At 39.6% G+C, this 15,923-nt stretch overlaps 1 protein-coding gene across 1 annotated transcript in view; it reads left to right on the plus strand.

Moving 5' to 3' along the window:
* CACHD1 (cache domain containing 1) overlaps window positions 1-15,923 on the plus strand; it is a 125,931-nt gene that overhangs the window by 32,888 nt on the left and 77,120 nt on the right. The window contains exon 2 of the mRNA XM_075832761.1: window positions 15,493-15,555. Within this exon, the coding sequence (XP_075688876.1) occupies window positions 15,493-15,555 (63 nt within the window). The remainder of the gene's footprint in view (window positions 1-15,492; window positions 15,556-15,923) is intronic.

Raw genomic sequence — 15,923 nt, forward strand, 5'->3', positions numbered from 1 at the left:
TGCCCCTATATACAAGAATATAACTACTATAATACTGCTCCTATATACAAGAATGTAACTACTATAATACTGCCCCTATATACAAGAATATAACTACTATAATACTGCCTCCTATATACAAGAATATAACTACTATAATACTGCCTCCTATATACAAGAATATAACTACTATAATACTGCCTCCTATATACAAGAATATAACTACTATAATACTGCCTCTATACAAGAATATAACTACTATAATACTGGCCCCTATATACAAGAATATAACTACTATAATACTGCCCCCTATATACAAGAATATAAATACTATAATACTGCTCCTATATACAAGAATATAACTACTATAATACTGCCCCCTATATACAAGAATATAACTACTATAATACTGCTCCTATATACAAGGATATAACTACTATAATACTGCCCTCTATATACAAGAATATAACTACTATAATACTGCCTCCTATATACAAGAATATAACTACTATAATACTGCCCCCTATATACAAGGATATAACTACTATAATACTGCCCTCTATATACAAGAATATAACTACTATAATACTGCCCCCTATATACAAGAATATAACTACTATAATACTGCCCCCTATATACAAGAATATAACTACTATAATACTGCCCCTATATACAAGAATATAACTACTATAATACTGCCCCTATATACAAGAATATAACTACTATAATACTGCCCCCTATGTACAAGAATATAACTACTATAATACTGCCCCCTATATACAAGAATATAACTACTATAATACTGCCCCTATATACAAGAATATAACTACTATAATACTGCCCCCTATATACAAGAATATAAATACTATAATACTGCCCCCTATATACAAGAATATAACTACTATAATACTGCCCCCTATGTACAAGAATATAACTACTATAATACTGCCCCCTATATACAAGAATATAACTACTATAATACTGCCCCCTATATACAAGAATATAACTACTATAATACTGCCCCCTATATACAAGAATATAACTACTATAATACTGTCTCCTATATACAAGAATATAACTACTATAATACTGACCCCTATGTACAAGAATATAACTACTATAATACTGCCCCCTATGTACAAGAATATAACTACTATAATACTGCCCCCTATGTACAAGAATATAACTACTATAATACTGCCCCCTATGTACAAGAATATAACTACTATAATACTGCTCCCTATATACAAGAATATAACTACTATAATACTGCCCCTATGTACAAGAATATAACTACTATAATGCTGCCCCTATGTACAAGAATATAACTACTATAATACTGCTCCTATATACAAGAATATAACGACTATAATACTGCCCCTATATACAAGAATATAACTACTATAATATTGCCCCTATATACAAGAATATAACTACTATAATGCTGCCCCTATGTACAAGAAAATAACTACTATAATGCTGCCCCTATATACAAGAATATAACTACTATAATACTGCCCCCTATATACAAGAATATAACTACTATAATACTGCCCCCTATATACAAGAATATAACTACTATAATATTGCCCCTATATACAAGAATATAACTACTATAATACTGCCCCCTATATACAAGAATATAACTACTATAATACTGCCCCCTATGTACAAGAATATAACTACTATATTACTGCCCCTATATACAAGAATATAACTACTATAATACTGCCCCTATATACAAAAATATAACTACTATAATACTGCCCCTATATACAAGAATATAACTACTATAATACGGCCCCTATATACAAGAATATAGCTACTATAATATTGCCCCCTATATACAAGAATATTGCTACTATAATACTGCCCCCTATATACAAGAATATAACTACTATAATAATGCCCCCTATATACAAGAATATAACTACTATAATATTACCCTCTATATACAAGAATATAACTACTATAATACTGCCCCTATATACAAGAATATAACTACTATACTGCCCCTATATACAAGAATATAACTACTATAATACTTCCCCCTATGTACAAGAATATAACTACTATAATACTGCCCCTATATACAAGAACATAACTACTATAATACTACCCCCTATATACAAGAATATAACTACTATAATACTGCTCCTATATACAGGAATATAACTACTATAATACTGCCCCTATGTACAAGAATATATCTACTATAATACTGCCCCTATGTACAAGAATATACTATGATACTGCCCGTATATACAAGAATATAACTACTATAATACTGCCCCTATATACAAGAATATAACTACTATAATACTGCCCCTATATACAAGAATATAACTGCTATAATACTGCCTCCTATATACAAGAATATAACTGCTATAATACTGCTCCTATATACAAGAATATAACTACTATAATACTGATCCCTATATATAAGAATATAACTACTATAATACTGCTCCTATATACAAGAATATATCTACTATAATACTGCCCCCTATATACAAGAATATAACTACTATAATACTGCCCCTATATATAAGAATATAACTACTATAATACTGCCCCTATATACAACAATATAACTACTATAATACTGCCTCTTATTTACAAGAATATAACTACTATAATACTTCCCCCTATATACAAGAGTATAACTACTATAATACTGCCCCTATATATAAGAATATAACTACTATAATACTGCCTCTATATACAAGAATATAACTACTATAATACTGCCCCTATATACAACAATATAACTACTATAATACTGCCTCTTATATACAAGAATATAACTACTATAATAATGCCCCCTATATACAAGAATATAACTACTATAATATTACCCTCTATATACAAGAATATAACTACTATAATACTGCCCCTATATACAAGAATATAACTACTATACTGCCCCTATATACAAGAATATAACTACTATAATACTTCCCCCTATGTACAAGAATATAACTACTATAATACTGCCCCTATATACAAGAACATAACTACTATAATACTACCCCCTATATACAAGAATATAACTACTATAATACTGCTCCTATATACAGGAATATAACTACTATAATACTGCCCCTATGTACAAGAATATATCTACTATAATACTGCCCCTATGTACAAGAATATACTATGATACTGCCCGTATATACAAGAATATAACTACTATAATACTGCCCCTATATACAAGAATATAACTACTATAATACTGCCCCTATATACAAGAATATAACTACTATAATACTGCCCCTATATACAAGAATATAACTGCTATAATACTGCCTCCTATATACAAGAATATAACTGCTATAATACTGCTCCTATATACAAGAATATAACTAGTATAATAATGCCCCTATATACAAGAATATAACTACTATAATACTGCCTCCTATATACAAGAATATAACTACTATAATACTGATCCCTATATATAAGAATATAACTACTATAATACTGCTCCTATATACAAGAATATATTTACTATAATACTGCCCCCTATATACAAGAGTATAACTACTATAATACTGCCCCTATATATAAGAATATAACTACTATAATACTGCCCCTATATATAAGAATATAACTACTATAATACTGCCTCTATATACAACAATATAACTACTATAATACTGCTCCTATATACAAGAATATAACTACTATAATACTGTCCCTATATACAAGAATATAACTACTATAATACTGCCCCCTATATATAAGAATATAACTACTATAATACTGCCTCTATATACAAGAATATAACTACTATAATACTGCCCCTATATACAACAATATAACTACTATAATACTGCCTCTTATATACAAGAATATAACTACTATAATACTGCCCCTATATATAAGAATATAACTACTATAATACTGCTCCTATATACAAGAATATAACTACTATAATACTGCCCCTATATACAAGAATATAACTACTATAATACTGCCCCCTATGTACAAGAATATAACTACTATAATACTGCTCCTATATACAAGAATATAACTACTATAATACTGCCCCCTATATACAAGAATATAACTACTATAATGCTGCCCATATATACAAGAATATAACTACTATAATACTGCCCCCTATATACAAGAATATAACTACTATAATGCTGCCCCTATATACAAGAATATAACTACTATAATACTGCCCCGTATATACAAGAATATAACTACTATAATACTGTCCCCTATATACAAGAATATAACTACTATAATACTGCCCCGTATATACAAGAATATAACTACTATAATACTGCCCCTATATACAAGAATATAACTACTATAATACTGCTCCTATATACAAGAATATAACTACTATAATACTGCCTCCTATATACAAGAATATAACTACTATAATACTTCTCACTATATACAAGAATATAACTACTATAATACTGCCCCCTATATACAAGAATATAACTACTATAATACTGCCCCCTATATACAAGAATATAACTACTATAATACTGCCCCCTATATACAAGAATATAACTACTATAATACTGCTCCTATATACAAGAATATAACTACTATAATACTGCCCCTATATACAAGAATATAACTACTATAATACTGCTCCTATATACAAGAATATAACTACTATAATACTGCCCCTATATACAAGACTATAACTACTATAATACTGCCCCTATATACAAGAATATAACTACTATAATACTGCCCCCTATATACAAGAATATAACTACTATAATACTGCCCCCTATATACAAGAATATAACTACTATAATACTGCCCCCTATATACAGCAATATAACTACTATAATACTGTCCCCTATATACAAGAATATAACTACTATAATGCTGCCCCTATGTACAAGAATATAACTACTATAATACTGCCCCTATATACAAGAATATAACTACTATAATACTGCCCCCTATATACAAGAATATAACTACTATAATACTGCCCCTATATACAAGAATATAACTACTATAATACTGCTCCTATATACAAGAATATAACTACTATAATACTGCCCCTATATACAAGAATATAACTACTATAATACTGCTCCTATATACAAGAATATAACTACTATAATACTGCCCCCTATATACAAGAATATAACTACTATAATACTGCCCCCTATATACAAGAATATAACTACTATAATACTGCCCCCTATATACAGCAATATAACTACTATAATACTGTCCCCTATATACAAGAATATAACTACTATAATGCTGCCCCTATGTACAAGAATATAACTACTATAATACTGCCCCTATATACAAGAATATAACTACTATAATACTGCCCCCTATATACAAGAATATAACTACTATAATACTGCCCCTATATACAAGAATATAACTACTATAATACTGTTCCTATATACAAGAATATAGCTACTATAATACTGCCCCTATATACAAGAATATAACTACTATAATACTGCCCCCTATGTACATGAATATAACTACTATAATACTGCCTCTATATACAAGAATATTACTACTATAATACTGCCCCCTATATACAAGAATATAACTACTATAATACTGCCCCCTATATACAAGAATATAACTACTATAATACTGCCCCCTATATACAAGAATATAACTACTATAATACTACCCCCTATATACAAGAATATAACTACTATAATACTGCCCCTATATACAAGAATATAACTACTATAATACTACCCCCTATATACAAGAATATAACTACTATAATACTGCCTCCTATATACAAGAATATAACTACTATAATACTGCCTCCTATATACAAGAATATAACTACTATAATACTGCCTCCTATATACAAGAATATAACTACTATAATACTGCCCCCTATGTACAAGAATATATCTACTATAATACTGCCCCCTATATACAAGAGTATAACTACTATATATAATACTGCTATGATTTTCCAGTGAAATAAAAATTCAGTTTTGATGCCCCTCTCAACGTTTATTAGCTGGTACATTTCTGCCTGTAGGCCTTGGCAGGCCCCGTTCTCAGCAGCTTTGACATGTGGGCAGTGTCCCTGGTAGTGAAGGCTCCAGTGTTGTGGGCAGGGGCCCCGGGCACTGCAGCCATCTGTTTTATTTTAAAGCTTTGGAGGAGTTTTGTAGGCGGCTGCTGCTCGTGGTGTCAGGGGCTGAGCTGTAGTCATATTACACAGCCAGATCCTCCGCCTTCCACATGTGGTACCTATTTATCGGGCCTTTCGCCTCCGTCCTAAACTCCACTTGTAACCTTCAGCTTCACTGATTGCTTTTTGGCAATTTTTCAGTTTTCTGATTGCAGAGGACCTTGGTTGGGGTCCGTCAGTTCCCCCCCCCCCCAGACTTTATCTGTTTCCTGACTTGAGAAGCGAACACAAGTCCTGTTCTCAGAATGAAAAGATTCTCAAGTCTTAAAAGATCTAATGTACAGGATCCGTCTCCTTCTGATTATTTTCAGCCGTTCATTTCTGTTAGCGCAGGAAAGCTGGGTGACAAGTAGAGCTGAATGATAATCATTATGGTCATCTTTAGGCTGTGTTCACACATAGCGGTCAATTTGCGCTTTGCGGCAAAAAACGATTGCGACTACTAAGACTCAATTCACACAGGCCGGTAGTTTAGCGTGCAGTTTACCACGTTGGCTGCAATTATGCAATGAAGTTATTGGCAGCACGTTTACATGGAAAACACGTTAAAAACCGCATGGCCAATAACCGCTTTTTTCTAAACCGCGGCCATTCCATACTCCCATAGCTTTGCTTAAAGTGTAACTAAACTTTTGAAAAACTTTTGACAGGTTATAGTGACACTGAGACCCCCTCCGGTCGCTAAAACAAAGCGGCAGAATCGCTCAGATGAGCGTCGTGCCGCCGCTTTTCTGATCGGCTTTCCTCGCAGCGGCGTACGGGCTCTTGCGTGGCATGCGTTTTTCTCTCACACGCAAAGCACTTTTTTTAAACGAATTGATGTGCAAATCACGCACCTATTGACTTTAATGGCCGCACCAACATAGGACATGCAGGGAGTTTCACGCAGCGGACTCTCACTACGTGAAAACTCACGCATGTGTGAACGGCCCCTTTGAAATCAATGGGTCCGTGTACTGTGCGTGATTTCCAAGCGCAGCACACGGACGATATTCACGCTCGTATGAATGGGCCCTTAGACTTTCTACGAGCCGGTCAGAAATGAAGCGGCACGTGATGAGCGCTTTTGCCTCTTGCTTTAGTGATCGGCGGGGGTCTCCGTATTCAGACCCCCAGCGATCAAAACTTCTGACATGTCATTATGACATGTCAAGTTTTTAAAAAAGTTTAGTTACCCTTTAAAGGGTATCTCCAATGTTCCTGGTGTTATTTTCTGCCGGACATTAAAGCGAACAGCAGGGAACGTAGCCGGCAGAACGAGCAATAGTGCAACCATCAGGTTCCTTCTGGCAGGAGACGAGAACGCTAGCAGCATTGAAAGTACCCTTTAACTTGGCAAATTTGTAGGAGTTTATAGAAATACTTGGTGACGACCTCTGTGGGAGCTGTAGCCGTGGCCATATTAGTAGTCACCCACTGTTCCAGGTAAAGATATAGCGAAGAAATGGCTGGATACATTTTTTGCATTGTAATGAGTGAAACCCACGGAAGTTTTTTGCGTTATAATGTACTTTGATGTGATTCTAGTTGCAAGCAACAATGTTTTCATTCACTGACCGCAAGCCGAGATCTGGATAATGGTTATTAATTCAAAAACAAATTGTTAGAAAGTTTCCAAAAAATGATTGAGCTTAATTTACATAATAATGAAAATCTCCCTGTAAAGATGAATGTAAATCTGTGGGGGATCTGATCACTGAGATCGCACGACCGCAATAGGGAGGAGTTTAAATAGAGCGACGATCGAGCTCTCACTTCATAGAATGTCTATGGGACTGATAGAAACTGTCGAGCACAACATCGTATCCCTCCCGGCGGGCGGACCCTTTCTGATCTAACATTTGTCACCTATCTAGGGGAAGCCCCCTTTAACTACAAGTCACAGCAAGCCCTGTTAACTAGAGCCCTACTTGGCAGCCAGTAGATTTTCAGGCTCCATGAATTACACGAGCAGCGAGTGCAGGACTGGGTCATCCCGCTGCTGCAGAACCTCATTGTGGCAGGGCCTGGACCGGGTTTGGGTTACTGGCCTCAAAGGGCTTTCTCTTGTTTCCCTTAGGTCTTTTCTGCCATGTATAATGAATGTGATCAGTGTGACCATGATGGGAGTAGTGGTCACCGGCCTCTCGTGACATTCATGTGATTAGAATCGCTCTATTCACTGATGTTCTCTTCCCATGATTACAAAAAGTTCTGCATCCTCCTCCCACTGCACTTTGTTTCTGCAGTATAAAAATGTGTAATCGGGTTTCATCTTTTCCTGGCAGAGCTGCCTTGTTATACATTGATCCGAACCTAAGTTTGTTGTGCATCTGAATGCGATTGTTCCTTATTGTCAGCCGGTTCTGGACGGGCAAAGACTAAAGGGGGGTTTTTACACTGGGCGATTATCGGGCAGACCCGTGCTAATAGAACGCTCGTTGCTGATAATTGCCGTGTGTAAACAGGGGAACGATTAGCAGATGAAGGCGCAAACACTAAAAAAAAAAAGTGAATTATAATGTCGGCAGCACATCTTGGTGTGTAAACAGAGAGACTGGCATGATAATAATGTATGGGGACGAGTGATCGGAGTAACGACCGCTCGTCCCTATCCATAGCTCCGCGTGACAGGAGCAAACGAGCGCCGATCCACCATGCCTCGTTGATCGGCGCTCGCTGCACCGCCCAGAATTAGCCGGTGTAATAGGGGCTTTAAGATGGTATTGCATGGCCCGGCCTAGGCCAGGTAAAGGAGCGCCGATCAATGAGACCGTTCGTTGATCGGCGCTCATTTGCTCCTGTCACACGGAGCTATGGATGGGGATGAGCGCTCGTTACTCCGATCTCTCGTCCCCATCCATTATCATCATGTCGGCAGCGCGTCTCCCTGTTCACCGAGATGCACTGCCGACAACGATAAGTTTCAGTATTTAAAACAATGCGATCAGCTGATGAACGAGCAGGTTGCCCGTTCCTCGGCTGATCGTTTCGCTGTTCACGCAGGTAAATTATCGGGAACGAGTATTTTGTGACTGCGCATTTGCCGATAATTGGCAGTAAGTGTAAAATGACCTTTAGGGCTTGTCCACACGTAACGAAATTGATGCAGAAAATTTCTGCCGCAATTCCGCTGAAAGTAGCAGAAATTCCGCTGCAGAAAAACCGCACCATTCCCTGCATTTTTCTTACTACAGATAATGGTTTGTATTTTGCTGCGTTTTCCTCAATGTTGGGAGACGGTGACGTCTCTGAAAAACGCAGCAATTCAGTCACTTTCCGCAGCAGGAATTGACATGAAAAATACGCAAGGCAAGGGAATTTCTCCACGGAAATTTTATTTGGTGTGTGAATGAGATTTGTTAAATCTCGCCCATTTTCCTGCTACGGTATTCTGCGTATTCTCCATCCTCAATTCCGTTACGTGTGGACAATCCCTTACTGTAGTGTTCCTCAATGTGATAAGTAAAATGCCCCCATGATCACTATTATGTCACATATCTGCAGTACTGAGAACCTCCAGGATTAGACATGGCGGCGTTCGCACACAGCAGATTTTCGTTGCATATTCTGCACCAAAACAAATGCATTCACAGGCTACGGTTTTAGCAATGCACGACCAATTTGTGACATGCCACTGATTAGAAAGTCAGCAGCGGTCTCTGAATTCCAGAGAGATTTTTTTTCTGCCTCCTAGGGATGGGTTTTCCGAAAACCGATCAATATACATTGTACTTGAAGAAACCGTGAAGTGTGGGAAGAGAAAGTTGACGGCCTATTCTCAAGACGAGTTATCAATATCCGATGGGTGACTGGTACGACCGCCGTCTCCCAGTCATTCAGTGCCGCAGCCCCTTCAAAACAGCTGATCAGTGTTGATGCTGAGAATCGGACCATCACCCCTTAAAAAACCCTTTAAAGGCCTTCTGTGGATGTTCAGATCTGCATCGTGTCCTTTCTGTCATTTTTCCGCCAGCTTTTCAATGCAGAGGGTAAAATCCGTTTAGTGCGCCATGTCCGAACTCTACAGTAACGCCTGCTATTCTGCAACGCAAACGGTTGATTATTGAATGATTATTTAGGCCACACCCCTTTTTGCATGCCACACCCCCTATTTGCATGCTGCGCCATTGAATATCCCCTGAGCCTTCTGTATATAATATACCCCGTCATTGCCCCCATAACTGCCCTCCCCACAGTATAATGCCCCCCATAACTGCCCTCCACACAGTATAATGCCTGCCATAACTGCCTTCCCCACAGTATAATGCCTGCCATAACTGCCTTCCCCACAGTATAATGCCTGCCATAACTGCCTTCCCCACAGTATAATGCCCCCCATAACTGCCTTCCCCACAGTATAATGCCTGCCATAACTGCCTTCCCCACAGTATAATGCCTGCTATAACTGCCTTCCCCACAGTATAATGCCTGCCATAACTGCCTTCCCCACAGTATAATGCCTGCCATAACTGCCTTCCCCACAGTATAATGCCCCCATAACTGCCCTCCCCACAGTATAATGCCCCCCATAACTGCCCTCCCCACACTATAATGCCCCCCATAACTGCCCTCCCCACAGTATAATGCCTGCCATAACTGCCCTCCCCACAGTATAATGCCCCCCATAACTGCCCTCCCCACAGTATAATGCCCCCCATAACTGCCCTCCCCACAGTATAATGCCTGCCATAACTGCCCTTCCCACAGTATAATGCCCCCCATAACTGCCCTCCCCACAGTATAATGCCTGCCATAACTGCCCTCCCCACAGTATAATGCCCCCATAACTGCCCTTCCCACAGTATAATGCCCCCCCATAACTGCCCTCCCCACAGTATAATGCCCCGCCATAACTGCCCTCCCCACAGTATAATGCCCCCCATAACTGCCCTCCCCACAGTATAATGCCTGCCATAACTGCCCTCCCCACAGTATAATGCCCCCCATAACTGCCCTCCCCACAGTATAATGCCCGCCATAACTGCCCTCCCCACAGTATAATGCCCCCATAACTGCCCTTCCCACAGTATAATGCCCTCCATAACTGCCCTCCCCACAGTATAATGCCCTCCATAACTGCCCTCCCCACAGTATAATGCCCCCCATAACTGCCCTCCCCACAGTATAATGCCCCCCATAACTGCCCTCCCCACAGTATAATGCCCCCCATAACTGCCCTCCCCACAGTATAATGCCCCCCATAACTGCCCTCCCCACAGTATAATGCCCCCCATAACTGCCCTCCCCACAGTATAATGCCCCCCATAACTGCCATCCCCACCGTATAATGCCCTCCATCTAGTATAATGCCCGCATAGCTGCCTCTAAATAGTATAATGCCCGCATTGCTGCACCCCACACAGTATAAAGGCCCCCAATAGTGCCTAATAAAACGAATAATAATAATACATTCCCCTAACCCCGTTCCATTGATGGGTGGAGGAGACCCCTCTGCTGCTCTGGTCTGTGCAGCAATACATAGTGAATGGTAGAGCAGGGACCTTACGGCTTCCTGCTCCACCATTGGTTTCAACTGTATCTGCGTCCTGAAGATGCAGATACAGTTTAAACCGGGAGAAAATAATTGCTGAAACCGAAATTCACTGGATGACGTCGATTTTAATTGCTCTGAATTTCTATTATTTTTAGATGAATTGCCCAGCGCTACCTGAAATGATCATGGATTTGTCCGCTATGTGTCAATGGGGTTTTAAAAACCGTATACGTGTTTTGTTCTGTTAATTTTCGTTGATCTTTGGGTGATGACTCTGCATCATATCCACCATGTCTGAACATGGCCATATAGATCTATGTTATTTATGTATACAGGTGAGTATTTGTATTTTTTTTAATGCAACTTTTTATTTTATTTATTTTTTAAGCTGTTGTTGTTTAGCGTCTGGATTTAAATGGGGTGGGGAGGGATAAAAAAATCTATCCTTTTTTTTTTTTCTGTACACTTCTCCGTAAATAAGAGGGGGGGGGTGCAGCAAGTTATATTTCTGGCATTTTGCTAGCAATTATTTCGTAGCCTCAGGGAAGAATCGGAATACGTTATCTGTGAACCGCCGGGTGACTAGACCTTTGCACAAAATGGTACAGTCCTGATTTAATGTGGATTTACTGGTTTTTGGTCGTCTGTGAAAATGGCAGATCTGCTAATAGGTTTTTTTTTTCTAACTTGGCTGCACAAATTTTAATGAAAACCAGAACACCGCTTTGCCCCAAAGGGAACGTTCAAAGCGTGAGCTGGGGAGCGCGTCGTGGTCTCGTGTTCGTTAACTTCCCGAGCTGAACCCGAGAGCGTTAATTGTCGGCATTGAATTCTTATATTTAGGCCAAATTGTGATAGTGAAATATTTATTGATCGCTTCATATATAAAGGGCCATCACAACACCGTCTGACAGAGACATTGCCTTATTGCTCATAGCAACCAATCAAGGCAAATAAAAGCTGAGCTCTGGTTGCTATGGGCAACAAAGACCATTTTGATTATGTCACTTCTGACTTGCTCTGGTCAGTAATGATTTTGGAGTCGTAGAGAAGACCACCCGGACAGATGGAATACAGCCATAGACGTGATAACTGGGCCAAACCACCATTAGGATGACTGCCATCTTTCTCAAATCACCATTAACATGTCCATTCAGCTTGACCGTGTTGTTTCAATGGGGGGAAGGGAGATACGGGGCTTCCAGGCACCACTTATCTCGGTGGGCCTGTGGCAAAGAATCGGAGAGGTAAAAATCCAACCTGTTCGATCAATATTTGGGCTTTCCAGACAGACATTAGATTGTTTGACGGATCCTGGAAAAATTAATAGGGTGCCGACATAGAAATCTCATGTTTATGGCTTTATAACATACTTAAAGGGGTTGTCCACCTTCTGACAACTGGTGACCTATCCACCCGATAGGTCATCGGTGCAGGTCCAACACCCGAACACCGCACCGCTAAGCCGCTCCAGTGGCCTGCGGGCATCGAATGTTGTGGCACATAATGCGATGTATGGAGCCCGGAAGCAGTTGGCTCCGTACTTAGCATAGTGCTGCAGAGCTGCAGGTCCGCTCCTATTCACTTGAATACAGTACTGCAGCTCGGCTGCTATTCCGTGGCCGCAGCGATCTGCTTCCGGCTTGGACGTCCGGTGCACAGAGGCACTGGACCAGCTGATCTGTGCAGGGCCCGGATGTCGGACCCCCACAGATCATGTACTGATGACCTATCCGGTGGATAGGTCATCAGAAGTCAGGAGCTGGAAAACTCCTTTAAAAGCTCTTTAGGCCAGATTTACGCCACAGATTTTGCAGCATATCCGCCCGAATCTGTGTCATAATCCGAATGTGTTACATGTGGATTCTGTCGTGGATTTGCCGTTGATTTCACCATTTTAAGGCTATGTTCACACAGGGCGTATAGGCTGCGTAAAAGCACACCCTCTGACGTCCTGCAAACCGGGATGACGTTTTATCCAATGTGACCGATGCAGCCTGTGATTGGCTGCAGTGGTCACGTGATGAAACATCCACCCCAGGTGGTTGGCCTGGATGAAGCAGCACAGAATTCTGGGTAAGTATAACTGTATGTGCAAACGACAATGCCAAATACGTCTGAAATTACGGAGCTGTTTACAGGAGAAAACAGCTCCTGAATTTCAGACGTTTTTACAAGTGCAGGCGTTTTTCGCGGCGTTTTTTACGGACGTTTTTGGAGTTTTCATTGGAGTCAATAAAAAACGGCTCCAATTACAACCCAAGAACTGTCCTGCACTTCTTGGCCGCGGCCGTAATTTTACGCGCCGTCTTTTGACAGCGACGCGTAAAATGACAGCTCGTCTGCACAGAACATCGTAAGACCCATTGCAAGCAATGGGCAGATGTTTGCCGACATATTGGAGCCGTCTTTTCAGGCGTAATTCGAGGCATAAAACGCCTCCATTACGTCTGAAAAGAGGTCGTGTGCACATACCCTTAGATTGTTTTCTCTGAGTTGCGTTTTTTGTTGCGGAAAATCCGCAGTGTTTACGCTACGTGTGAACTTCTCCTAAAGTGTCAAGTCCGCGGTGATCTGTGGTTTCTCCGCACAATCATGAACATGCTCCGGATTTGAACTTATGCAGCATCCTCTGCTTCCAGTTCCGATTTTTTTTAACGCTACACGTTGATGTGGTTTTGAAAGCCGCCACATCTGACTTCACCCATGGGCCGTATTCAGATGACCGTAGTATATGTCCATGTGACGGACGTTAAAACAACGGCCACCACACGGACGCATGTACAGTATATCAATGGGCCCGTTCACACGGCCGTTTCAACGGACGGTGTGAAGGGTCCTTAGCGCATGTTGTATTTTTCAATTTTGTTCCGTTCTCACGGATCACTCCATAGACTGAAGTTTATGGGGACCCGTGATAACGGGAGCAACTCGGACGTGAAAAATTGCAGTTTTTGGCGTCCGTTTCCCCACCGTTCGTCTGAACATAGTGAGCGTCGTCCTGCCAGCACATAGGCTGTTTTCTTTCTTTTTTTTAATCCACTGCGTTTATGTTGATAGGAGGCACCGCAGAGATATGTCAGCCATAGATGTAAGTTGAAGAGCGCCCCCTATAGTCAAATTTTTTTTTCTTTACTTTATTACTATGTTATGGTGGCCAGAGGGGGCGCTCTCCCACTGTTTTCTATTGATAAATCCCATCAGTCCACTTGCTGTGGTATAAGGTAAATGACACGTGCTGGCTGATGGTCGCTATCCATCTTCCTTGAGCTGTATGGAGAAGGAAACCCTTACAAAGCCCAGAATCTTTTTTTGGCTCTTTACATTCCCTCGGAGCTGTTAAACGGAAGAGATTTATTGCTGCCTTTAGATCTGTGAGTTCACATTTCTTAAATTCTCCAATTCTCCGCCAGCCACAGTGAAATGGAGAAAGGCCCTGGCATGGAAAGTGGGGAAATTGAATCCATTGGATTTGCAAAGTGGGGGGGGGGGGGCAGTCACACATTGTAAAGCCCTTGATTTGTGATAGGTGGATGCAATGTCATTAGAATACCCTCCTGTAAAATGTGATATACATGTAAATTGTATTACTGTAATGCATAAAAACAATGGTTGAAATACTTAAATGAAATAACATGACCCGGAAATTCTTAAACGATCGTGAATGGGGGTGAACTGGAACCAAACGTTCCTCATCGGGAATAGGGTGCAACGCTCTTAATAGGTACCTTTCTGTTGCGCAGCATTCTGGGAGGTGTAGTTATGATCGGGACAATATACATTGCATACAGTCTTTAATGTGTATTTGCTGCTTCTTGTCTCTCTGAGTTTTTCATACTGTGTTTTTGTTTTTTGTTTACAGAGAATATTCAATTCATTTGTATATACAGAGAAGATTTCAAATGGTGAAACTGAAGTCCAACAAGTAAGTTATTCATTTTGTTTGAACATTTTCGGTTGAACATTGCCAGACATTCAGGTCTTACCTGAATGCTGTTTTATTTACATATTCTATATAATAAATTCTGAATAAAGAAATGTACAAGAATATAACTACTATAATACTGCCCCTATATACAAGAATATAACTACTATAATACTGCCCCTATATACAAGAATATAACTACTATAATACTGCCCCCTATATACAAGAATATAACTACTATAATACTGCCCCTATATACAAGAATATAACTACTATAATACTGCCCGCTATATACAAGAATATAACTACTATAATACTGCTCACTATATACAAGAATATAACTACTATAATACTGCCCCTATATACAA

Source organism: Rhinoderma darwinii, chromosome 7 (genome assembly GCF_050947455.1).
Source record: "Rhinoderma darwinii isolate aRhiDar2 chromosome 7, aRhiDar2.hap1, whole genome shotgun sequence".
Lineage (NCBI taxonomy): Eukaryota > Metazoa > Chordata > Amphibia > Anura > Rhinodermatidae > Rhinoderma > Rhinoderma darwinii.